The sequence below is a fragment of the Haliotis rubra genome, unplaced genomic scaffold, assembly GCF_003918875.1.
Source record: "Haliotis rubra isolate DU_JTF1 unplaced genomic scaffold, ASM391887v1 Scf99, whole genome shotgun sequence".
In the NCBI taxonomy this organism is placed as follows: domain Eukaryota; kingdom Metazoa; phylum Mollusca; class Gastropoda; order Lepetellida; family Haliotidae; genus Haliotis; species Haliotis rubra.
In genome coordinates this window covers 830,019-857,054 of record NW_025767734.1, presented here as the reverse complement: position 1 = coordinate 857,054, position 27,036 = coordinate 830,019, and the positions used below count along the sequence as shown (strand labels likewise).

At 43.2% G+C, this 27,036-nt stretch overlaps 1 protein-coding gene across 1 annotated transcript in view; it reads left to right on the top strand.

Annotated features, from left to right (window-relative positions):
* LOC124265649 (nuclear cap-binding protein subunit 1-like) overlaps positions 1–27,036 on the top strand; it is a 42,888-nt gene that overhangs the window by 5,011 nt on the left and 10,841 nt on the right. The window contains exons 6-17 of the mRNA XM_046700442.1: positions 1,572–1,679; positions 5,701–5,748; positions 7,670–7,743; positions 7,991–8,060; positions 8,829–9,044; positions 10,315–10,412; positions 11,080–11,143; positions 14,742–14,852; positions 15,278–15,342; positions 15,547–15,684; positions 19,758–19,861; positions 26,011–26,136. Of these exons, the coding sequence (XP_046556398.1) occupies positions 1,572–1,679; positions 5,701–5,748; positions 7,670–7,743; positions 7,991–8,060; positions 8,829–9,044; positions 10,315–10,412; positions 11,080–11,143; positions 14,742–14,852; positions 15,278–15,342; positions 15,547–15,684; positions 19,758–19,861; positions 26,011–26,136 (1,222 nt within the window). The remainder of the gene's footprint in view (positions 1–1,571; positions 1,680–5,700; positions 5,749–7,669; positions 7,744–7,990; positions 8,061–8,828; positions 9,045–10,314; positions 10,413–11,079; positions 11,144–14,741; positions 14,853–15,277; positions 15,343–15,546; positions 15,685–19,757; positions 19,862–26,010; positions 26,137–27,036) is intronic.

Below are 27,036 nucleotides of genomic sequence, written 5' to 3'. Positions count from 1 at the left end.
TTTGTCTGTGTCAACTGTCATGTGTCTGTTTGCCCAGGCTTCCTGTCTGACTTAGTCAACTGTCAATGTGTTTGTTTGCCCACATGGCTTGTTTATGTCTGTCTGACTGTCAACTGTCATCTGTTTGCCCAGGCATGTTTCCTGTCTGACTTAGTCAACTGTCATGTATCTGTTTTGTTTGTCTGACTTAGTCAACTGTCATGTGTCTGTTTTCCTGTCTGACCGACTTAGTTATATGTCAATGTGTCTGTTTGCCCAGGCATGTTTCCTGTCTGACTTAGTCAACTGTCATGTGTCTGTTTGCCCAGGTGTGTTTCCTGTCTGACTTAGTCAACTGTCATGTGTCTGTTTGCCCAGGTGTGTTTCCTGTCTGACTTAGTCAACTGTCATGTGTCTGTTTGCCCAGGTGTGTTTCCTGTCTGACTTAGTCAACTGTCCATGTGTCTGTTTGCCCAGGTGTGTTTCCTGTCTGACTTAGTCAACTGTCATGTGTCTGTTTGCCCAGGCATGTGTCTGTTTGCCCATGTGTGTTTCCTGTCTGACTTAGTCAACTGTCATGTGTCTGTTTGCCCAGGTGTGTTTCCTGTCTGACTTAGTCAACTGTCATGTGTCTGTTTGCCCAGGCATGTTTCCTGTCTGATTTAGTCAACTGTCATGTGTCTGTTTGCCCACGTGTGTTTCCTGTCTGACTTAGTCAACTGTCATGTGTCTGTTTGCCCACGTGTGTTTCCTGTCTGATTTAGTCAACTGTCATGTCTGTTTGCCCACATGTGTGTTTCCTGTCTGATTTAGTCAACTGTCATTTGTCCGCCCACATGTGTTTCCTGTCTGACTGTGTCAACTGTTATGTGTCTGTTTGCGCAGGTGTGTTTCCTGTCTGACTTAGTCAACTGTCATGTGCCTGTTTGCCCACGTCCGGTGTTTCCTGTCTGATTTAGTCAACTGTCTGTTTGCATGTGTTTCTGATTTGCCCACTGTCATGTCCGCCTACAGTTTCCTGTCTGACTGTCCATGTGTCTGTTTTAGCAGGTGTGTTTCCTGTCTGACTTAGTCAACTGTCATGTGTCTGTTTGCCCATGTGTGTTTCCTGTCTGACTTAGTCAACTGTCATGTCTGTTTGCCCGCATGTGTGTTTCCTGTCTGACTTAGTCAACTGTCATGTGTCTGTTTGCCCATTGTGTTTCCTGTCTGATTTAGTCAACTGTCATGTGTCTGTTTGTGCTCCCACATGTGTTTCCTGTCTGACTGTGTCAACTGTCATGTGTCTGTTTGCCCAGGTGTGTTTCCTGTCTGACTTAGTCAACTGTCATGTGTCTGTTTGCCCAGGTGTGTTTCCTGTCTGACTTAGTCAACTGTCATGTGTCTGTTTGCCCAGGTGTGTTTCCTGTCTGACTTAGTCAACTGTCATGTGTCTGTTTGCCCAGGTGTGTTTCCTGTCTGACTTAGTCAACTGTCATGTGTCTGTTTGCCCATGTGTTTTTCCTGTCTGACTTAGTCAACTGTCATGTGTCTGTTTGCCCAGGTGTGTTTCCTGTCTGACTTAGTCAACTGTCATGTGTCTGTTTGCCCAGGTGTGTTTCCTGTCTGACTTAGTCAACTGTCATGTGCTGGTGTCAGGGTCACTGCTGCAGATGTTTGACAACTTTATCGAAGTGACACTTGAGGACAACATTCCACAGGTAGGGCCGTGAACACCTAAATGTACCACATACCATTGATTGACTTTGTTTATTGTTCTCTCAGCAATATTCCAGCTATATGACAAATTGATTTTGTTTGTTCTCTCAGCAATATTCCAGCTATATGACAAAAGCTTATGACAATAATCTGTCTTGGTCAAATAATTCAATGATTGTCATCTTGAGCATCAATATACACATTTCTGATAGCATGACACACATCAACAATGCTAGCTATCTGAAGAGATATGCAGTATTAAAATGCATGATTTTTTCTTATCCTGACTCATGATCTTTTGCTTATCTCCCTTTCCTTTTCGAATGGTTGTGGAACACTTGAATCCCTTGAAGTTCCCGAAGCGGACGTAAAAATATACTCACCCACGAGTTACCTCCGTTTTGCCCTTTTCCCGCACAAACAGTCATCTGACCAGCCTTACTTGTCACTCTCTCCCTTTTCGCCCAAGCGGATGGTTGGGCGAGCACTGGAGTCCCTTATAAGGCTTTATATCCTTTTTATTTAGGTCCTATTCTTCAAAATTATGCTGTATATGGATTTGGCAATAACTACTATGTATTATTTGTAAAAAAATTGTTTACATTTCATGAAATCTTGCAATGTTTGCAGGCACAGGTTATCCGTGGCTGATCCTTACCCCCAGTGCCCTTCGTGCACAAAACCATGTTCTTCCAGCTTGTGCTGTACTTATTGTGTTGATTTATCAAATCTTCAATTTAATCAATATTTGTCTTATATCTATAGACGTGCCATGGATCGGGTGAGGAAGCCATCTCAAGTCACGCTGATTAAACAGGAGCAGTCTGCTTGCTACTGCTGAAGTTCATAATACTGGGGCCAAGAAGAAATGGCTACAACGCAGTTGACTCCGACGTAAGTTAAGAAAAAGACGTCATCTTCTTCTACATCGCAGAAGAAAGCATCTGTTACCAGATCGGAGGGTAAATCTACGCGTGTTAGTAAGTCAACGCAGCAGAAGCCTTCAACGAAGAGATATTACCTCCACATGAAGTAGACGTTTTTGATGACCCCTCGTTACTTCTACCCGAAGTAACTACGAGATCAGCGACTCAACCGACTTCTACAACTACTAGATCGTCCCTGCAATGGTCACAGCAGGCCAGCTGAGCTGTTTGACGAACTACCACCTACTTCTCAATGGAGTGAAGTTGAGGCGCAGAACTCATCAGCATTTTCGAACGCTTCATCTACACCGCAGCAGCTGCAACCAACGCAGAACTTCGACCTGGAGGACAAATAGACGATGCAGCTAAGGAAGCTACGCACGACTCAACAATCAAGTTGCATCAGGAACGTGGTCCAAAATAGAGCAGCATCTTCACATCAATCTGCTGAAGATGAAAGCCATCATCAACACCTTAAAACTATGGTTGAGCTCGTTGAACAACAAAATACTGATGGTCCACACGGACAACTCTACAGTGGCATTCTCCATAAATCGGCAAGGATCCACAAGGTCTCCAAGTCTGCTACAGCTCACATTCCAGTTGTTCCACATCATGGAGGAAGCAAACATCTGGATAAAGGCGTGTCACATACCCGGAGCCAAGAACGTACTTGCAGACGCTCTGTCCCGACCACTGCACCCGTCACCTACGGAATGGATGCTCCATCCAGAAGCGTTCCGCTCATCATAAGGGAAATAGGATCCTCTTGCATAGAGCTGTTTGCCACGAGGTTCAACAAACAACGGTTCCAGATCCTCAAGCCTGGGCAACAGATGCACTGAGCATATCTTGGGAAGGACTAAATGCTTACGCGTTTCCACCCCCGATATTACTACCGGAAGTACTGTTGAAGATCAAACAGACACAGGCGCTACAACTGACTTTGGTCGCGCCATACTGGCCAGCGAGAGTATGGTTCCTAGACCTAATAGAAGATCTCGGAAGTCCAACAATGGCCGAACCTACTCATACATCCGCACACCAAGCAAGTCCCTGGGAAACCGACAGCGTTCCAGCTACACGTGTGGACCGTATCAAAACATGTTTGAAGAAAAGAGGATACTCCGCCAGGGCAGCCAAGGCAGTAACGCTAGCGTTACGCAGATCTACTCATAACCTGTATGATGACAAGTGGCTGAAGTTTGAGACTTATGCAAGGCGGAAAGGCTTCACTGCGATGAAAGCTACTCATCCTCAAGTGGCGGAATACCTGTGTCATCTTAGACAGACCAGACATCTGAAAGGTTCGACATTATCTACATCACCTACAGTGATTACCATGAAAACAGGCATCAAGTTGACTAAAGTACCAGAATTACTTGCTCTGCTGAGATCTTTTAAACTGGAGGACCAGCAAAAGAAGTTCAGAGCTCCGGCCTGGGATCTGAATGTAATTCTACGTCATCTTACGAGTGATGCCTACGAACCTCTAGACCAGAATACCTTCGAGTTGCTAACACAGAAGACTCTGTTCCTGCTTGCGCTAGCCATGGCAGCTCGAATATCAGAGATACATGCGCTGGACTTTGGTAGAACCAGATTCGACACGGGGGGCAACATGCTGCAGATCATCTAGGACTTAGATGGGACTTCATTGCCAAGAACCAACTACCTGGTCAGCCAGATAGACAGTTCCACGTACCAGCATTATCAACAATCCTCGTCCCAGAGGATATAGAAGACCTATCCTTGTGTCCGGTCAGAGCCCTGAAGATATATCTTCAAAAGACTGAGACAATTAGACGAAAATTCAAGCGCCTGTTCATCCCATTATCAACAGAGACATCAGCAGAAGTCTCAAGAACGACAATATCATTCTGGATGAGAGCCGTCATATTGAGAGCCTATAAAGCAGCAGGACTAGAACCTCCTAGAGCTTCCAACCAACACGAAGTCAGAGCACTGGCGTCAACACTGGCTCTGCACGGAAATTGCTCTATACCAGCAATTTATGGAGGGCTGTTTTTGGAAATCGGACACAGTGTTTGCCAACCACTACCTCCGAGACATAGCCACTGAAGACGTCCCAGGCATTCACCAATTTGGGCCTCTCATTGTAGCACAGCAACTAACGGTTCCTCAAAGGCGCTGAGTTGGAAAATCTCACCCTTTATCACGTTGACTTGTTGATAACTTTTACTAAGGAAAAGTATTAGTTTGAAAGTCAATGCACACAGTCTAGAACAGGCTAGCATGAGTGATTAAAGATCCTGTACGGGTAAAGATCTTACCTATACGTGAAGGGGTCGCAACTCATTTATGATAAAGATCTTATCATAATCTATTGGTTGTTATAAGATATTTAGTAATAAGAAGATACTAGTTTATCTGTAGCCACATAAATCAACATGATTCAACTTGTCTGAGACTGAAGTAAGACAAGAAAGTGGTCCCCCCGAGAAGAATAGGATCGGGGAAATGTTGTTTCGCAGTTCCCATGGGGGGGATACAGGACGCATCTAAGGACAGCTGATGAATCCACGAAGTGGCTTGACCCACCACCAATCCGTCGGATTCTATAAGCTAAAGATCATGAGTCAGGATAAGAAAAAATATGTAATTTTCAAGTAAAATTGATATTTTTATACTTATCCTGACTCATGACGAGAAGCCCTCCTCACCTCCCTGCTGAAGACACTTTGGATTTCACAGCAGATCCAAGTGCATGGGCAGAAAATCAGGAGAGAGTGACAAGTAAGGCTGGTCACAAGACTGTTTCACGGGGAAAAAGGCAAAAGGGAGGTAACTCGTGGGTGAGTGTATATTTATGTCCGCTTCGGGAACTTCAAGGGATTCAAGTGTTCCACTACCATTTGAAAAGGAAAGGGAGATAAGCAAAAGATCATAAGTCAGGATAAGTATAAAAATATCAATTTTACTTGAAAAATGACATTTTTTCATAAGTGAGATTTCAGTAACCATTGTAATGAAAATATGTATACACTGAATAACTGACTGTTGATTGTGTGCACTTTTCCTGGTTCTAGATTCATACTTGTTACGTACACACTCATTATGCCCTGGTGACTTTCAGGTTCGATCTGACTGGTATGTGTACTGTGTTCTGACAGCCTTGCCATGGGTAAGTTTTCCAAGTCTTTGTGTCAAATATTCAAAACCCATTTTATGCTGAATGAATCAATCGTTTATACAGTGTTTGAAATTGAATATGAATGTCAACTATACCTTGTCTTTACCATGAATCCATGATTTTTAATGTTACAAATTGAGGGAGTCCCAGTGTTCAGTAGCTGTCATGTTGTAGGGGCAGTGTACAGGATCCACATTGTAGGGGCAGAGTTCGGTAGTGTTGAGTAGCCATGTTACTGGGGTAGTGGTGAGTAGCCATGTTACTGGGGTAGTGGTGAGTAGCCATGTTGTAGGGGTAGTGTTCAATAGTCATGTAGGGGTAGTGTTGAGTAGCCACGTTGCTGGGGTAGTGTTGAGTAGCCACATTGCTGGGGTAGTGGTGAGTAGTCATGTTGCTGGGGTAGTGTTGAGTAGCCATGTTGCTGGGGTAGTGGTGAGTAGTCATGTTGCTGGGGTAGTGTTGAGTAGCCACGTTGCTGGGGTAGTGTTGAGTAACCATGTTGCTGGGGTAGTGTTGAGTAACCATGTTGCTGGGGTAGTGTTGAGTAGCCACGTTGCTGGGGTAGTGGTGAGTAGTCATGTTGCTGGGGTAGTGTTGAGTAGCCATGTTGCTGGGGTAGTGTTGAGTAGTCATGTTGCTGGGGTAGTGGTGAGTAGCCATGTTGCTGGGGTAGTGGTGAGTAGCCATGTTGCTGGGGTAGTGGTGAGTAGCCATGTTGTAGGGGTAGTGGTGAGTAGCCACGGTGCTGGGGTAGTGGTGAGTAGCCACGCTGTTTAGGTAGTGGTGAGTAGCCACGCGTTGCTGGGGTAGTGGTGAGTAGCCATGTTGTAGGGGTAGTGTTCAATAGTCACGAGGGGTAGTGTTCAGCAGCCATGTTGCTGCGGTAGTGTTGAGTAGCCATGTTGCTGGGGTAGTGGTGAGTAGCCATGTTGTAGGAGTAGTGTTCAATAGTCCGCGAGGGGTAGTGTTCAGTAGCCACATTGCTGGGTTAGTGTTCAATAGTCACGTAGGGGTAGTGCTGAGAAGCCACATTGCTGGGGTAGTGTTCAACAGTCACGAGGGGTAGTGTTGAGTAGCCACATTGCTGGGGTGTTCAATAGTCGCGTGAGGGGTAGTGTTCAGTAGCCATGTTATAGGGGTAGTGGGCAATGTCACGTGGGGGTAGTGTTGAGTAGCCACATTGCTGGGGTTGTGTTCAATAGTCACGTAGGGGTAGTGTTGAGTAGCCATGTTATAGGGGTAGTGGGCAATAGTCACGTAGGGGTAGTGTTGAGTAGCCACATTGCTGGGGTTGTGTTCAATAGTCACGTAGGGGTAGTGTTGAGTAGCCACATTGCTGGGGTAGTGTTCACTAGTCACGTAGGGGTAGTGTTCAGTAGCCACATTGCTGGGGTTGTGTTCAATAGTCACGTAGGGGTAGTGTTCAGTAGCCACATTGCTGGGGTTGTGTTCACTAGTCACGTAGGGGTAGTGTTCAGTAGCCACATTGCTGGGGTAGTGTTCACTAGTCACGTAGGGGTAGTGTTCAGTAGCCACATTGCTGGGGTAGTGTTCAATAGTCACGTAGGGGTAGTGTTCAGTAGCCACATTGCCGGGGTTGTGTTCAATAGTCACGTAGGGGTAGTGTTCAGTAGCCACGTTGCTGGGGTAGTGTTCAATAGTCACATAGGGGTAGTGTTCAGTAGCCACATTGCTGGGGTAGTGGGCAATAGTCACGTGAGGGGTAGTGTTGAGAAGCCATGTTGCTGGGGTAGTGTTCAATAGTCACGTAGGGGTAGTGTTCAGTAGCCATGTTGCTGCGGTAGTGGTGAGTAGCCATGTTGTAGGAGTAGTGTTTAATAGTCATGTAGGGGTAGTGTTCAGTAGCCACATTGCTGGGGTTGTGTTCACTAGCTGCTATGTTGTGTTGCAGGTCGGACAGGAACTGTATGAGAAGAAGGAGACTGAGCTCAGTAAGCTGCTGGCCACAGTGGACAACTACATCAGGTACAGGCATTGGCATGATTGGAGGACCTCTCTGTTTTCTGTGATTAAGGGCAAGGCCTGTTTTAAAATGTTTTAAAAGCATACCAAGCCTGTGTTTTGAATGTCCCTTTTTCATACTTTGAAGACTAAAATGTAGTCATTTTCTATATGCATCCAACGTCCCAAAGGTGGTATTGTGTTGATTCATCCTCTGCATTCCCGATGACTGAGTGTCGAGTCTTGATCATGGACTTTGAGTTTCTTCCAGCAAACGGCAGCACATCCATGTGCCAGCGCTGAGAGTATGGGCTACTGATGACCCTCACCCACAGGAAGAGGTAAGTCAGCTGTTTCACACAATAACACTGTGTAGCTGTTACACACACTAGCACTGTGAAGCTGTTTCACACACCAGCACTGTGAAGCTGTTTCACACACCAGCACTGTGTAGCTGTTTCACACACCAGCACTGTGAAGCTGTTTCACGCACCAGCACTGTGTAGCTGTTTCACGCACCAGCACTGTGTAGCTGTTTCACACACTAGCACTGTGAAGCTGTTACACACACCAGCACTGTGAAGCTGTTACACACACCAGCACTGTGAAGCTGTTACACGCACCAGCACTGTGAAGCTGTTTCACGCACTAGCACTGTGTAGCTGTTTCACACACCAGCACTGTGTAGCTGTTTCACACACTACCACTGTGTAGCTGTTTCACACACCAGCACTGTGAAGCTGTTTCACACACTACCACTGTGTAGTCGTTTCACACACTACCACTGTTTAGCTGTTTCACACACTACCACTGTGTAGCCGTTTCACACACTACCACTGTGTAGCTGTTTGACACGATAACACTGTGTAGCTGTTTGACACAATAACACTGTGTAGCTGTTTCACACACTACCACTGTGAAGCTGTTTCACACACTACCACTGTGTAGCTGTTTTACACACCAGCACTGTGTAGCAGTTTCACACACTTGCAATATATAGCAACTGTTTCACACTCTTATCCTGTGTACCTACTTCACCCATTAGCTACACATTAGTTTAGTGTGTTGCAAGGTATGTTGATTGTTTTGTACTGGCTGCTGTGTTTCAGTACCTTGACTGCCTGTGGGCACAGATCAAGAATCTCCGCAACAACAAGTGGGTTGAGAAGCAGATCCTGCGTCCTTACCTGGCATTCGACAGTGTGCTATGTGATGCCCTGCAGCACACCCTTCCCCAGATCATACCCCCCTCTCACAACGAGGAGATAGAGTATCCCCTACCCACAGTCACTTTCAGATTGTTTGACTACACAGATGTACCGGAGGTGAGTTTACTTCACATTACCAGGGTGGTAGCATTCGCATGGCACTCTTTGAAAAGTATAGGTTTTAGACTTCAGAATTCTGACTTGAATATGAAAAGTTCCTGAAAGATTCTGAAGTGATTTAGTGCCTACTTCATACTTCCTTGAATCCAAAAGAATGACAAGAGATAGCCTGCATGTAAGAAATCAGAAGACTGCTTAAGCTTCTTTTGACAACCAAGGGGATCTCAGAAAATCGAGGGAAGAAAGTTCTTCATTAGTTCAGTCTATTTCTAGACAAGATTCCATAGACAGACTCAATAGTATTGTTCACAGACTTTGATCACGACCATGACGGATTGGATGTTCTGTCTGACCTACATGTCTGGTGCTAGGTATGGGAAACTAGTTATCATGTTTCTTGTTCTTTCCCATGAGCAAGCCACAGCTGAAAGGGGATTCTCCATTAATAAAGTGATAGTGTGCGAATCTAAAGTCACAAGTATGTGTGGCACATACTGTCATCTGTGATCACGTCAGAAGTATTGCAGGAATTGACAATCCAGTGTTCAACAGCATGAGCATCGATCAATACAATTGGGAACCGATGACGTGTAAACCATGTCAGCAAGCCTGACCACCCGATCCTGTTAGTCGCCTTTTACAACAAGCATGGGTTACTGAAGATCTTACATATGTTATTAGAAGGACTGGATATGTATGTTCGGATTTTGGCGACAGTTTCAAGTTTGACCTTGGCTTGACCTTTGTATCTTGACCGTACAGAAATCTTTAACTTAATGGACCGAACTTATTGCTATTTTGAATGAAACAATGTTTAGTACATGGGATTTAACAGTGGACTAAACATGTGTTTCATTTTTTGCTTTATATGCAATATTGACTTTATATCAACTATACCTTTTAATTCTCTCCAAGGTATATTTGGCTCTGACCAGCCTTCTCCTAATAGGTAGCAAGACATGTGAATTGATAAATGGCCAATTGCCCATAAATAAATAAATTCACAAATAATCACTCTGTACAAATTGTTTTCTAACATGTTTCAGTGTTATCATAGTCACATTAGTAAAATTAGAACATTTACAAAAACTTGTGTCATACGTTTGTTTTGTGAATTTTGTTGACAATCATCAGATTATGAAATTTTTATGGTAGTTTTCAGTATTTGTGCTAAATATATTTGAATATCAGTGTTACTGATTTTCATGAATAGGTGAGTTATTCCTAAACCTTTCAAGTCTGAGCGTTGTTTTAATGTGTTTCTCAGGGGAGTGTATTGCCAGGGAGTCATGCCATTGAGAGATACCTGATTGAGGAGCATCTCCACAAGATCATCCACACATACTGCATCGAGAGGAAGGACTGGTAATATACTGCCATCTTCCACTGATAAGTACTGACTGACTGACTGAGTTTGGCTTTACGCCGATTTTAGCAATATTCCAGCAACATCATGGCGGGGGACACCAGAAATGGGCTTTACACACGTTGTACCCATGTGGGGATTCGAACCGGGTCTTTGGCATGACGAGCCAACGCTTTAACCACTAGACTACCCCACCGACCCCACTGATAAGTAGGGCAAGGCAGTATGTGTTACAGAGCATGTTCAGTCAATCACTTATACCTTATGGTTTTAGTTGTTTCTTTTCTTTAAATTCTGCCGTTTTTCATTTTAACACTTTGTTGTCATATACATGTACATTTTTACTTACCATCTTAACTGGTGCACTTAGCTTCAGCATAGTTAATTACGCAGGGTGATGTTCCAGTTGTGCCAGGAGGCAATGGTGATGGGAAAGACAGGTCCATCCTGACTTGGATGGTTGGTTTGTTAGTAGCTGTAGCCACAGCTTCAGGAGTAAATGGCCATGTCCTACGTCACATTACTTCCATTATACAATTGCATAGAGCAGACAAATCATAATATGGCTGAGGAAGACGAGAACAGCAATAATCGGAACTCACTTTATGATTGTAAACACAATTATCTTATAGGATGAAATAACCAACAGTTGTTCATTGTTTGCAGTGCAGCAACATTGCTGAGTTTCACCAGCAAGAATAAGATCCCCCTGAACTACATGATAGTGGAGGTGTGTACAGAAACAATGGTTTACTATATTATGGTACAGATTAATCATTTACCTGATTCAAAGAATAAGGTCAAACATGAAAAGAATATATTTTTAAACTTATCCTATCTCACGACTTGCACCTCTCTCTCTTGCTTCGACTTTTAGTGGAACGACTGTAAACTTTTTCCCATAGGCCTCCTTGTCCATTCGCCCGTGCACTCCATGCTGCTGTCCTTAATTAGCTTCCTAGTTCCTAATAAAGCTTGCAGCAAGCTCCACTAATTGCCCACGTGACTACCTTGAATGATCATTCTCTTTCTTGTCGCACGACTGTGTGGACGTGCTGTATATTAGGGACATTATTTCACCCTAACATCATGGGGAAAACTGATAATGAGTCAAGGAAAGGAAAGTTTGTGCTCAGTGCAAGACGAATTATTCATCCCTCGACCCTCACTCATCTTGCAGTGACTGTATTGGGCAATGTAACTGCAACAAACAATGTGGCAAGTGTAATTCACTAAAAGATGAGGATTTTAAGGCCTACCTTCGTGTTTGCTCCCGGAATATCGCCGATACAGACAGGAAATCAACAGAATCTGATCCCACTCCCGCCAAGCGTATCAAGTTACAGCGACAGAAAATCGTACCTTCACGCAAGAGAGCGACGTCTGTGGTTCAAGAGGATTTTATGGACGCTTCATCAGGTTCTTACTTATCTGAGGACGTTCGGCACCTATTACGTACGCATCAATCACCTCCTTCCATAGCGTCAGATCACTCGCAGGTGGTTGTGATCGATAATTCTTCGTTGCCTGTCCCATATACACTACCAGGGGACCTTAGATCGACACTATCATCATCCAGATCATCGGTACATATCCCCTCGACCTGGGACCTCGACGCGTTGGCAATATCATGGGAGGGTCTCAATGCCTACGCGTTCCCCCCACCAGCTCTGCTACCAAAAGTAATACAGAAACTATTGGCCACCAGCAACATACTACTGCTTTTGGTCGCACCCTTCTGGCCAGCGAGAGGTTGGTTCATCAACCTAAGAAGCCTGGCAGAGCCAAACCCAGTACCGATTCCCAACCGGGACGAGCTACTTCTTCACCCTCACTCGGGACTGCGCCACAGGTTACCTCAGACCCTCAATCTACACGTTTGGCGCATCTTCAGAGGTCTCTCATAGCTAAGGGCTACTCTCGCTGAGTAGCCACAGCTATCACTTCAGCGCATCGTACTTCGACCTGTTCCTTGTACGACAACAAGTGGAAGAAGTTTGAAGACTATTGAAAGCTTAGGGGAATTGCATCTCCAACTTCCACCTCGGCTCAGGTTGTTGCTGAGTTTCTCCAGCATCTCCGCATTACTAAGAAACTCAAGGGTACTACGTTAGCTACCTACTTAGCCGCCATTAATTCGGTTTTGGCTACCACCACGGGCACGAAGATTTCCACTGTTCCCCCGAGTTGCAGAGTCTACTACTCTCCTATAGACTCTCTGACCAGTCCAGGAAGTTCAGACCTCCGGCCTGGGATCTGTCCGTCGTCCTTTGTCATATGATTTCTACAGATTATGAACCTTTAGAAGACAAGGACTTGAACAAGTGACATTCAAGACATTCTTCCTGGTAGCTTTAGCTGCTCGTATATCTAAACTGCATGCGCTTGATGTCAATCGGGTGCGGTTCGAGCGGAAGAAGCATGGCAAGGCTTTCCTGGGTCTCCGCTGGGACTTCATTGCGAAAAACCAACTGCCAGGGCAACCGGACCGGATGTTTACCATTCCCCCGTTGTCCACCATTCTTGGGCCTGATGATAATGAAGATTTGACAATCTGCCTGTTAGGGCTCTACACGTTTACCGTGCTGCCTCCAAGGATCATCGACGGCTACGAAAGCGCCTCTACATACCCTTGTCGACCGCTTCAAGAACTGAGGTTTCCCGAACCACATTGGCCTTCTGGATGCGTGCCACGATCCTGCGAGCCTACACCTTTGCAGGGTTGCCTCCTCCAGCCGCTTCCAATCCTCATGAGACTCATGCACTAGCCTCAACGATGGCCCTCCATAGCAACTGCTCCTTGACCGCTACCATGGAAGGTTGCTTCTGGCGTTCTGATACAGTCTTCTCTTCATATTACCTGCGAGACCTGTCTGTTACGGATGTCCGGGGACTACACCAGTTCGGTCCTCTTGTACTGGCTCAGCAGCTTACATCAGCCCAACAACGCAGATGAGGGACGGTTCCGCATTCGCGTTACTACTTCCTTGTATATACTGAATAAAAGTTGAACTTGATCTCAACCTTTTGTTCTCATTATATGGGTTTAAGAACTACTTCACTTGGCCTCCATACCAAGGCATCGGAATACGGCCACCTAGCGTGGCCCTACGGACTTGAGGCACAATCGGTATGATGATGCAGAGGTGTTGGACATTCACGCTTACTGACCTCTACTCCACGGAGCAATTACGTCAGTGAAGTGTGACACTCCCGAATTCAAGTGGATTTCAGTGCGTTCTGCCTCCAAAGTTGTCAGGCACTTCCTTTGACTAAACTTTAGGCAAAGGAGTGAGGGTCAATTTGATGCTGCCCGGAACTGAACGTTAAACCTTGTAGATGCCGAGTTGTGTTTCTCTTTCACCCGCCTCAGTCGGTGTCTGCGGGGCCTTCTTGAAGCAGGGGCTGGCCTGATTCTAGTCGCAAGACTTTAATTACGGGGTACCTTGTAAATCGTGGCGAGGCGAGGCTTACTTGCCGAGTTGCATCCCTTGTCTTGTACAAGGTTGCGGCCGAACACCACATCGCTCGGGAGCACCCATCTCCCTGGGAGTCGTTGTGCTTAGTAAGCCAAGGGGTTACGGAGAACCCACTACAAGCATAGGAGTTTCGTGCATGTAACAGGCCTCCCTTGTACATCACTATCTACGGTTGTCATCAGTCCACACAGCTCCAAGACCAGCTGTTCGCACTGTCCAGAAAGAAGGGTAATCTGCGGCCCGCCGTCCAACCATTGGATAAGTGCAAGTCGTGAGATAGGATAAGTATATCTCACGCGATGGATGCCCGCCCGTCCTCCCCACTACTCGGATTACAACGTTGGCTCCAAGATGAGAATGATCATTCAAGGTAGTCACGTGGGCAATTAGTGGAGCATGCTGCAAGCTTTATTAGGAACTAGGAAGCTAATTAAGGAGAGCAGCATGGAGTGCACAGGCGAATGGACAAGGAGGCCTATGGGAAAAAGTTTACAGTCGTTTCACTAAAAGTCGAAGCAAGAGAGAGAGGTGCAAGTCGTGAGATAGGATAAGTATATAAATATACAATTTACTTTAAAATTTCCAAGTTTACAACTGTTCACAAACCTGAATCAGGAACAACTGTCATACCTCAATATGAACATTTATGCAACATAAAGGCATATAATTAATATAAAACCGTGAACTTTGATGCAAGAAAAATATTTTCATCTTCTCACCAGTAGCAGTCAAAATAATAATGCCAGAGATTCTGTCGTTGATCTCTCTGTTTCTACATGGTTTATAGTTGTTAGGCCACTATCTGCTTGGACTGTCATGAGTTACAGCATGTCATCTCCGTCCTGACAGGTCGTGTTTGGTCAGCTGTTCCAGCTGCCACGCCCACCCTTCATTGAGATATTGTATGGCTCTCTCTTCATAGAGTTGTGCAAGTTACAGCCAGGTTCCATGCCTCAAGTTGTATCCTTCCTACACATGGCAGAGTTTGTCAAGGTCTCAGAAAGCTGTTTGTCATTTATCTGTTATCAGTCATTTATCCCACTTGTTTTCAAAATCAGAAATAGCATTTGAATTAATTTGATTTTGAAGATATTTGGCAGCTTTTTTATTTGCAATATCATTCGATTATTATGATGTGGACTTAATTCTTAAAGAAACATGTAGTTCATTTTGGAAAAATGTAGTAAATGTTTTCTGTGTGGACGTAAATGCTCTCATGAGGTTCATTACCTTTCAGAGAGTCCAAGTACAGGTAAAATGACTCACCTTGTGTTAGTGGTGCCGGCCACATTAGTGGCATGCACTTGTTTCTCATGTCTCGTCAGTGCTTCTTGGATGTTCATATTCAGTTCATGACTTGTAAATGTTCCTTATCTATGTACCAGCTTGCCCAGGCTACAGAAATGTTATTTGAAAGAATTGATGAGATGCATACTGCCTGCATAGACAGGTAAGGAACTAGCATATCTCTTTGATTGTATCCATTATCTTCAGTTGGCTGTGACAAATAGTCATTAAGGGAGGATTCCATAATCCTGACTTCAAAATATGGTAGAACAGTATTAAATATGTTTGTGTTTGTCTTTTGCAATTTTTTTTTGTTTCTTTTGAATAAAACAAAAAAGATAGAACTGTGTTTTGACTTCTCATTCAGATTTGCAAGTTGGTTTTCCTACCACTTAAGTAACTTCCAGTTCCGGTGGAGTTGGGATGACTGGGCAACATGTAAAGACCTGGACCTTGAGAGACCTAAACCTAAGTTCATCCGAGAAGTCTTCTTGCGTTGCCTCAGGTACAGTACCACTTCAGTACCTCTTTAATACAGTACCATATCAGCACAGTACTACTTTAATACAGTACCCTATCTGTACAGTGCCACTTTAATACAGTACCATATCAGTACAGTACCACTTGAAAGCAGTACCATATCAGCACAGTACCACTTTAATACAGTACCATATCAGTACAGTACCACTTTAATAGAGTACCATATCAACACAGTACCACTTTAATACAGTACCATATCAGCGCAGCGCCACTTTAATACGGTACCATATCAGTACCGCTTTTAATACAGTACCATATCAGCGCAGTACCACTTTAATACAGTACCATATCACTACAGTACCACTTGAATACAGTACCATATCACAGTACCACTTTAATACAGTACCATATCAGTACAGTACCACTTTGATACAGTACCATATCACCACAGCACCACTTTAATACAGTACCATATCAGCGCAGCGCCACTTTAATACGGTACCATATCATCACCACAATGCAATTAATTTTAATACAGTACCATATCAGTACAGCACCACTTTAATATCAGTACAGTACCATATCAGCTCAAAAGGCAGTACCATATCAGTACAGTACCACTTTAATACAGTACCATATCACTACAGTACCACTTGATACAGTACCATATCACTGCAGTACCACTTCAATACAGTACCATATCATATCAGTACAGTACCACTTTAACAACAGTACCATATCAGTACAATTACCACTACCAATCAGTACAGTACCATATCAGCCATATCACCAAGCGCCACTTTAATACGGTACCATATCAGGCATGGCACCACTTTAATACAGTACCATATCAGTACAGTACCACTTTGAATAATAACATATAACCATATCAGTACCATATCAGCACCACTTTAATCACGGTACCATATCAGAGCGCCAGGCGCCACTTTAATACAGTACCATATCACTACGGTACCACTTTAATACAGTACCATATACAGTACCAATTTGATACACTACCACTACGGTACCACTTTTACAGCACCACTTTATCGCGGTTCAGTAATACCATATCACTACAGTACCACTTTAATACAGTACCATATCACTACAGTACCACGGTACCATTGCATGGCGCCACTTTACTGGTACCATATCACTGCAATTACCACTTTAATACAGTACCATATCAGTACAGTACCACTTTAATACAAGTACCACTTTAATATCAGTACAGTACCACTTTGATACAAGTACCATATCACCACAGCACCACTTTAATACAGTACCATATCAGCTACCACTTTAATACGGTACCATATCATACAGTACCATTTTAAGGCCCACTTTTGTACCATATTTAGCGCCACTTTATACGGTACCATATCAGTACAGTACCACTTGATACAGTACCATATCACTACAGTACCACTTTAATACAGTACCATATCAGTACAGTACCACTTTAATACAATACCATATCAGTACAGTACCACTTTGATACAGTACCATATCACCACAGCACCACTTTAATACAGTACCATATCAGGCAGGCGCCACTTGGTACCATATCATCACCACTTTACCATACCATATCAGGCACAGTACCACTTTATCTGGTACCATATCAGTACATTTACCACTACCATACAGTACCATATCACTTTAAGTACCACTTCAATACAGTACCATATCACTACCATATCGGCATACGTACCACTTTAATACAATTACCATATCAGTACAGTACCACTTTGATACAGTACCATATCATCACTACCATATAGCCACTTTAATACAGTACCATATCAGTACAGAACCACTTTAATACAATACCATATCACTACAATACCACTTTAATACAGTACCATATCGAGCAGCACCACTTTACCATAATACGGTACCATATCACTACAGTACCACTTACAGTACCAATACCATATCATACAGTACCATATCAGTACAGTACCACTTTAATACAGTACCATATCAGTACAGTACCACTTTACCATACAATACCATATCACTCATCACAGTACCACTTCAATAGGTACCACTTTAAGTACCATATCAGTACAGTACCACTTTAATACATTACCATATACCATATCAATAACACGCTATCAGTACAATTACCATATCAGCAATTACCGCTTTAATATACCATATCAAGTACAGTACCACTTTAATACAAGTACCATATCACCACAGTACCACTTTAATACAGTACCATATCAGCTGGTAGCCACTTTAATACAGTACCATATCGGTACGGTACCACTTTAATACGGTACCATATCAGCGCACAGCAGCCACTTTAATACAGTACCATATCAGCACAGTACCACTTTAATACAGTACCATATCAGCATACCACGAGCGCGTACCATATCAGCACAGTACCACTTTAATACAGTACCATATCACACTTTAATACGGTACCATATCAGGTAGCCACTTTAATAATACATCTGGTACCATATCACAGATACAGCACCATATGTACAGTACCAGCATACCACTTACCGCTTTGATACAGTACCATATCGGTACATATTACCACTTTAATACAGTACCATATCATCAGATACAGTACCACTTTAATACAGTACCATATCAGCACAGTACCACTTTAATACAGTACCATATCATATTACACAGTACCACTTTGATACCATATCAATGTACCATATCATATGCTACAGTACCACTTTAATACAGTACCATATCAGTGCAGCAGTACCACTTTAATACGGTACCATATCAGTAAAGTACCACTTTAATACAGTACCATATCAGTACAGTACCACTTTGATACACTACCATATCAGTACAGTACCACTTTAATACAGTACCGTATCAGTACAGTACCACTTTAATACAGCACCATCATACAGTACTTTAATACAGCACCATCACTACAGTACCACTTTAATACAGTACCATATCAGCACAGCACCACTTTAATACAGTACCATATCAGTACAATACCACTTTAATACAGTACCATATCAGTACAGTACCATATCAGCACAGCACCACTTTAATACAGTACCATATCAGTACAGTACCACTTTAATACAGTACCATATCAGTACAGTACCACTTTAATGCACTACCATATCACCACTACCACTTTAATACAATACCATATCAGTAGTACAGTACCATATCAGTACAGTACCATATCAGTACAGGACCACTTCAATACAGCACCATATCAGTACAGTACCACTTTAATACAGTACCATATCAGTACAGTACCACTTTAATACACTACCATATCAGTACAGTACCACTTTAATACAGTACCATATCAGTACAGTACCACTTTAATACAGTACCATATCAGCACAGCACCACTTTAATACAGTACCATATCAGTACAGTACCACTTTAATACACTACCATATCAGTACAGTACCACTTTAATACACTACCATATCAGTACAGTACCACTTTAATACAATACCATATCAGTACAGTACCACTTTAATACAGTACTATATCAGTACAGGACCACTTCAATACAGCACCATATCATTACAGTACCACTTTAATACAGTACCATATCAGCACAGTACCACTTAGTACAGTACCATATCAGAACAGCACCACTTTAATACGGTACCATATCAGTACAGCACCACTTTAATACAGTACCATATCAGTACAGTACCACTTTAATACAGTACCATATCAGTACAGCACCACTTTAATACAGTACCATATCAGGGAGGCACCACTTTAATACAGTACCATATCAGTACATTGCACCACTTTAATACAGTACCATATCAGTACAGCACCACTTTAATACAGTACCATATTAGTACATTACCACTTTAATACAGTACCATATCAGTACAGTACAAGTAGCCTAGTGGTTAAAGCGTTTGCTCCTCACGCCAAAACCTTGGATTCGATTCCCCAGGTTGGTACAATGTGTGAAGCCCATTTTCTGGGGTCCCCTGACGTGATATTGCTGGAATATTGCTAAAAGCGGCGTAAAACCAAACACAATCACTCATTCATTCATTCATTTGCATGAAGACTTCTATTTTCAGACTGTCAAAATCAGGTGTGTCTGTGTTGCAGGTTGTCTTACCACCAGCGTCTGGTAGACGTTGTGCCAGAGACCTTTGCTAACCTGATCCCCATCAAGCCCGTGCCATTCTTCAAGTACGAGCAAGAAGGAGCAGGTACTATGTTGTGAGATATTCTTACCTGACAGGGTTAGCAAATATGGGTGGTCAGACACATTGACCTGGTTGATTGAGTGCCATCCTATATCAAATAGCGTGAGTCTTTACTCCTTAGCAACAACTGGTTACCTGGCCAGTACTTGATGATTCTATCAACAACTGGGTTCCCTGGCCAGTACTTGATGATTCTATCAACAACTGGTTACCTGGCCAGTACTTGATGATTCTATCAACAACTGGTTTACCTGGCCAGTACTTGATGATTCTATCAACAACTGGTTTACCTGGCCAGTACTTGATGATTCTATCAACAACTGGTTTACCTGGCCAGTACTTGATGATTCTATCAACAACTGGGTTCCCTGGCCAGTACTTGATGATTCTATCAACCACTGGGTTCCCTGGCCAGTACTTGATGATTCTATCAACCACTGGTTTACCTGGCCAGTACTTGATGATTCTATCAACCACTGGTTTACCTGGCCAGTACTTGATGATTCTATCAACAACTGGGTTTACCTGGCCAGTACTTGATGATTCTAGCAACAACTGGGTTCCCTGGCCAGTACTTGATGATTCTATCAACCACTGGTTTACCTGGCAAGTACTTGATGATTCTATCAACAACTGGTTTACCTGGCCAGTACTTGATGATTCTATCAACAACTGGGTTACCTGGCCAGTACTTGATGATTCTATCAACAACTGGTTTCCCTGGCCAGTACTTGATGATTCTATCAACCACTGGGTTCCTGGCCAGTACTTGATGATTCTATCAACCACTGGTTTACCTGGCCAGTACTTGATGATTCTATCAACCACTGGGTTACCTGGCCAGTACTTGATGATTCTATCAACAACTGGTTTACCTGGCCAGTACTTGATGATTCTATCAACAACTGGTTCCCTGGCCAGTACTTGATGATTCTATCAACAACTGGTTTCCTGGCCAGTACTTGATGATTCTATCAACAACTGGTTTACCTGGCCAGTACTTGATGATTCTATCAACAACTGGGTTCCCTGGCCAGTACTTGATGATTCTATCAACCACTGGTTCCCTGGCCAGTACTTGATGATTCTATCAACCACTGGGTTACCTGGCCAGTACTTGATGATTCTATCAACCACTGGGTTACCTGGCCAGTACTTGATGATTCTATCAACCACTGGTTACCTGGCCAGTACTTGATGATTCTAGCAACAACTGGTTACCTGGCCAGTACTTGATGATTCTAGCAACAACTGGGTTCCCTGGCCAGTACTTGATGATTCTATCAACAACTGGTTTTACCTGGCCAGTACTTGATGATTCTATCAACAACTGGTTTACCTGGCCAGTACTTGATGATTCTATCAACAACTGGGTTACCTGGCCAGTACTTGATGATTCTATCAACAACTGGGTTCCCTGGCCAGTACTTGATGATTCTATCAACCACTGGGTTCCTGGCCAGTACTTGATGATTCTATCAACCACTGGTTACCTGGCCAGTACTTGATGATTCTATCAACCACTGGGTTACCTGGCCAGTACTTGATGATTCTATCAACAACTGGGTTACCTGGCCAGTACTTGATGATTCTATCAACAACTGGTTACCTGGCCAGTACTTGATGATTCTATCAACAACTGGGTTCCTGGCCAGTACTTGATGATTCTATCAACAACTGATTTACCTGGCAAGTACTTGATGATTCTATCAACCACTGGGTTTCCTGGCCAGTACTTGATGATTCTATCAACAACTGGTTTTACCTGGCAAAGTGCTTGATGATTCTATCAACAACTGGTTTCCCTGGCCAGTGCTTGATGATTCTATCAACAACTGGTTTACCTGGCAGAAGTACTTGATGATTCTATCAACAACTGGTTTACCTGGCCAAGTACTTGATGATTCTCTCAACAACTGGTTTTTTTACCTGGCCAGTAATTTGATGATTCTATCAACAACTGGTTTTACCTGGCCAGTACTTGATGATTCTATCAACAACTGGTTTACCTGGCCAGTACTTGATGCATCTATCAACCACTGGTTTACCTGGCCAGTACTTGATGATTCTATCAACCACTGGGTTACCTGGCCAGTACTTGATGATTCTATCAACCACTGGGTTACCTGGCCAGTACTTGATGATTCTATCAACAACTGGGTTACCTGGCCAGTACTTGATGATTCTATCAACCACTGGGTTACCTGGCCAGTACTTGATGATTCTATCAACCACTGGGTTACCTGGCCAGTACTTGATGATTCTATCAACCACTGGTTTACCTGGCCAGTACTTGATGATTCTATCAACCACTGGGTTCCCTGGCCAGTACTTGATGATTCTATCAACAACTGGTTTACCTGGCCAGTACTTGATGATTCTATCAACCACTGGGTTCCCTGGCCAGTACTTGATGATTCTATCAACCACTGGTTTACCTGGCCAGTACTTGATGATTCTATCAACCACTGGTTTACCTGGCCAGTACTTGATGATTCTATCAACCACTGGGTTCCTGGCCAGTACTTGATGATTCTATCAACCACTGGTTTACCTGGCCAGTACTTGATGATTCTATCAACCACTGGTTTACCTGGCCAGTACTTGATGATTCTATCAACAACTGGTTTACCTGGCCAGTACTTGATGATTCTATCAACAACTGGTTCCCTGGAGGGCCAGTACTTGATGATTCTATCAACAACTGACTTTACCTGGCCAGTACTTGATGATTCTATCAACAACTGGTTTACCTGGCCAAGTACTTGATGATTCTATCAACAACTGGGTTCCCTGGCCAGTACTTGATGATTCTATCAACCACTGGTTTACCTGGCCAGTACTTGATGATTCTATCAACAACTGGTTCCTGGCCAGTACTTGATGATTCTATCAACAACTGGTTTACCTGGCAGAAGTACTTGATGATTCTATCAACAACTGGTTTACCTGGCCAGTACTTGATGATTCTATCAACAACTGGTTTACCTGGCCAGTACTTGATGATTCTATCAACAACTGGTTTACCTGGCCAGTACTTGATGATTCTATCAACAACTGGGTTACCTGGCCAGTACTTGATGATTCTATCAACCACTGGGTTACCTGGCCAGTACTTTGATGATTCTATCAACCACTGGGTTCCTGGCCAGTACTTGATGATTCTATCAACCACTGGGTTACCTGGCCAGTACTTGATGATTCTATCAACCACTGGGGTTACCTGGCCAGTACTTGATGATTCTATCAACAACTGGAGTTCCCTGGCCAGTACTTGATGATTCTATCAACAACTGGTTACCTGGCCAGTACTTGATGATTCTATCAACAACTGGGTTCCCTGGCCAGTACTTGATGATTCTATCAACAACTGGTTTACCTGGCCAGTACTTGATGATTCTATCAACCACTGGTTTACCTGGCCAGTACTTGATGATTCTATCAACAACTGGTTACCTGGCCAGTACTTGATGATTCTATCAACAACTGGTTTACCTGGCCAGTACTTGATGATTCTATCAACAACTGGTTTACCTGGCCAGTACTTGATGATTCTATCAACAACTGGTTACCTGGCCAGTACTTGATGATTCTATCAACCACTGGTTTACCTGGCCAGTACTTGATGATTCTATCAACAACTGGGTTACCTGGCCAGTACTTGATGATTCTATCAACCACTGGGTTACCTGGCCAGTACTTGATGATTCTATCAACCACTGGTTTACCTGGCCAGTACTTGATGATTCTATCAACAACTGGACGGTTTACCTGGCCAGTACTTGATGATTCTATCAACAACTGGTTTCCTCTGGCCAGTACTTGATGATTCTATCAACAACTGGGTTACCCTGGCCAGTACTTGATGATTCTATCAACAACTGATTTACCTGGCAAGTACTTGATGATTCTATCAACAACTGGAGTTTACCTGGCCAGTACTTGATGATTCTATCAACAACTGGTTTTTACCCTGGCAGAAAGTACTTGATGATTCTATCAACAACTGGGTTCCCTGGCCAGTACTTGATGATTCTATCAACAACTGGTTTTACCTGGCAAGTACTTGATGATTCTATCAACAACTGGTTTACCTGGCCAATACTTGATGATTCTCTCAACAACTGGTTTTACCTGGCAAGTACTTGATGATTCTATCAACAACTGGTTTTACCTGGCCAATACTTGATGATTCGGCATCAACAACTGGTATTACCTGGCCAGTACTTGATGCATCTATCAACCACTGGGTTCCCTGGCCAGTACTTGATGATTCTATCAACCACTGGTTTACCTGGCCAGTACTTGATGATTCTATCAACCACTGGTTACCTGGCCAGTACTTGATGATTCTATCAACAACTGGGTTACCTGGCCAGTACTTGATGATTCTATCAACCACTGATTTCCCTGGCCAGTACTTGATGATTCTATCAACCACTGGATTACTCTGGCCAGTACTTGATGAATCTATCAACCACTGGGTTACCTGGCCAGTACTTGATGATTCTATCAACCACTGGGTTCCCTGGCCAGTACTTGATGATTCTATCAACAACTGTTCCCTGGCCAGTACTTGATGATTCTATCAACCACTGGGTTCCTGGCCAGTACTTGATGATTCTATCAACCACTGGGTTTCCCTGGCCAGTACTTGATGATTCTATCAACCACTGGTTTACCTGGCCAGTACTTGATGATTCTATCAACCACTGGGTTCCCTGGCCAGTACTTGATGATTCTATCAACCACTGGTTTCCTGGCCAGTACTTGATGATTCTATCAACCACTGGGTTACCTGGCCAGTACTTGATGATTCTATCAACAACTGGGTTACCTGGCCAGTACTTGATGATTCTATCAACAACTGGTTCCCTTGCCAGTACTTGATGATTCTATCAACAACTGGGTTCCCTGGCCAGTACTTGATGATTCTATCAACAACTGGGTTTACCTGGGCAAGTACTTGATGATTCTATCAACAACTGGGTTCCTGGCCAGTACTTGATGATTCTATCAACAACTGGTTTACCTGGCCAGTACTTGATGATTCTATCAACAACTGGGTTCCCTGGCCAGTACTTGATGATTCTATCAACAACTGGTTTACCTGGCAAAGTACTTGATGATTCTATCAACAACTGGTTTACCCTGGCCAATACTTGATGATTCTCTCAACAACTGGTTTTTACCTGGCCAGTAACTTGATGATTCTATCAACAACTGGTTTTCCCCTGGCCAATGCTTGATGATTCTCTCAACAACTGGGTTACCTGGCCAGTACTTGATGATTCTATCAACCACTGGTTCCCTGGCCAGTACTTGATGATTCTATCAACCACTGGGTTTACCTGGCCAGTGCCTTGATGATTCTATCAACCACTGGGTTACCTGGCCAGTACTCTGATGATTCTATCAACCACTGGTTTACCTGGCCAGTACTTGATGATTCTATCAACAACTGGGTTCCCTGGCCAGTACTTGATGATTCTATCAACAACTGGTTCCCTGGCCAGTACTTGATGATTCTATCAACAACTGGGTTACCTGGCCAGTACTTGATGATTCTATCAACAACTGGTTTACCTGGCCAGTACTTGATGATTCTATCAACCACTGGTTTACCTGGCCAGTACTTGATGATTCTATCAACAACTGGTTTACCTGGCCAGTACTTGATGATTCTATCAACAACTGGTTTACCTGGCCAGTACTTGATGATTCTATCAACAACTGGTTTACCTGGCCAGTACTTGATGATTCTAGCAACAACTGGTTACCTGGCCAGTACTTGATGATTCTATCAACCACTGGTTTACCTGGCCAGTACTTGATGATTCTATCAACAACTGGTTTACCTGGCCAGTACTTGATGATTCTATCAACAACTGGTTTACCTGGCCAGTACTTGATGATTCTATCAACAACTGGTTACCTGGCCAGTACTTGATGATTCTATCAACCACTGGTTTACCTGGCCAGTACTTGATGATTCTATCAACAACTGGTTTACCTGGCCAGTACTTGATGATTCTATCAACCACTGGTTTACCTGGCCAGTAGACATTTAATGAATAGTGACACTATGGCAATAGCTGCTGTATCCCACCAAGCTAACTTAGTCATATAACATTTGTTGTTCTCTCCAACAGGGTCCATGCCTGGAACAACGGAAGCCCATGCCTTGATGTCTGCCATCAAGTCAAAGTGTCTGCCTGATGAAGCTGCACAGGTTCTCAAAGACCTGCCCAACCCACTGGCTGATGATGATAGAGTGGGTGAGTAGTTTGTTGTGTTGTGTTATTATCTTATGTTAGGCCAGACCAGTTGTGTTATTATCTTATGTTGTGTTATGTTGTGTTGTTATGTTATGTTAGGCCAGACCAGTTTTATTTCTTGTTTTACAGATTTTTGTCCTCAGAAAACCTAAAGGAGGGAGGGAAAAAGAATAAAAATAAAATCACCAGTCAAAGTAATATTCCTTCTAAATACTAAAAGTATTTTACTTTTGGCAATTTATGAAGTGTATATGGGGCAAAAAACAATCTAAAAAACATTTTCTTGTAAGTTTACACTTTTGGCCAATAAAAAACATTAGCATTTTGTTTTTGCGCGGGGAAAATTAATTAATTTATTTTTTCTTATTCTTGAAAAAATACGACAGGCAGATCCGTAAAACAAGAAATAAAATTAGTCTGGCCTTATTGTGTTATGTTATGTTTTGTTATGTTAGGGTATGTATGTATTGCATGTGTGTGTATATATATACAGTGAAGCCTCGTTAATCCAGACAGTTGTGTTTCTCAGCCCATTCGTCCGGATTGCGAATAGTCCGGACTACTGAATCAAGACCCAAGTTGCTTCCCTTACTATTACAAAAACGACACGAATCTGGATAAAACAAATAAGCATTTAATGTAAAGCTTATTGAATTCATCACATCAATAATTTTACCGGGTGACATCCGCATGTTGATCCGACGTGTCTGATCACGTCCATCCTCAGCACAGGTGAGGTAATGTCTAACAAGCGATCTATTGTAGTATGCCTTGAATGTCCGAATTATTCCTGCATCCATCGGTTTAATATGAGACGTGGTATTTGGTCACATTTCGCAAAGTTAGCGAAGCACACTTGTGACTTGCAGCGTTGTAAAGCAAAATCACTTTAAGTCCACG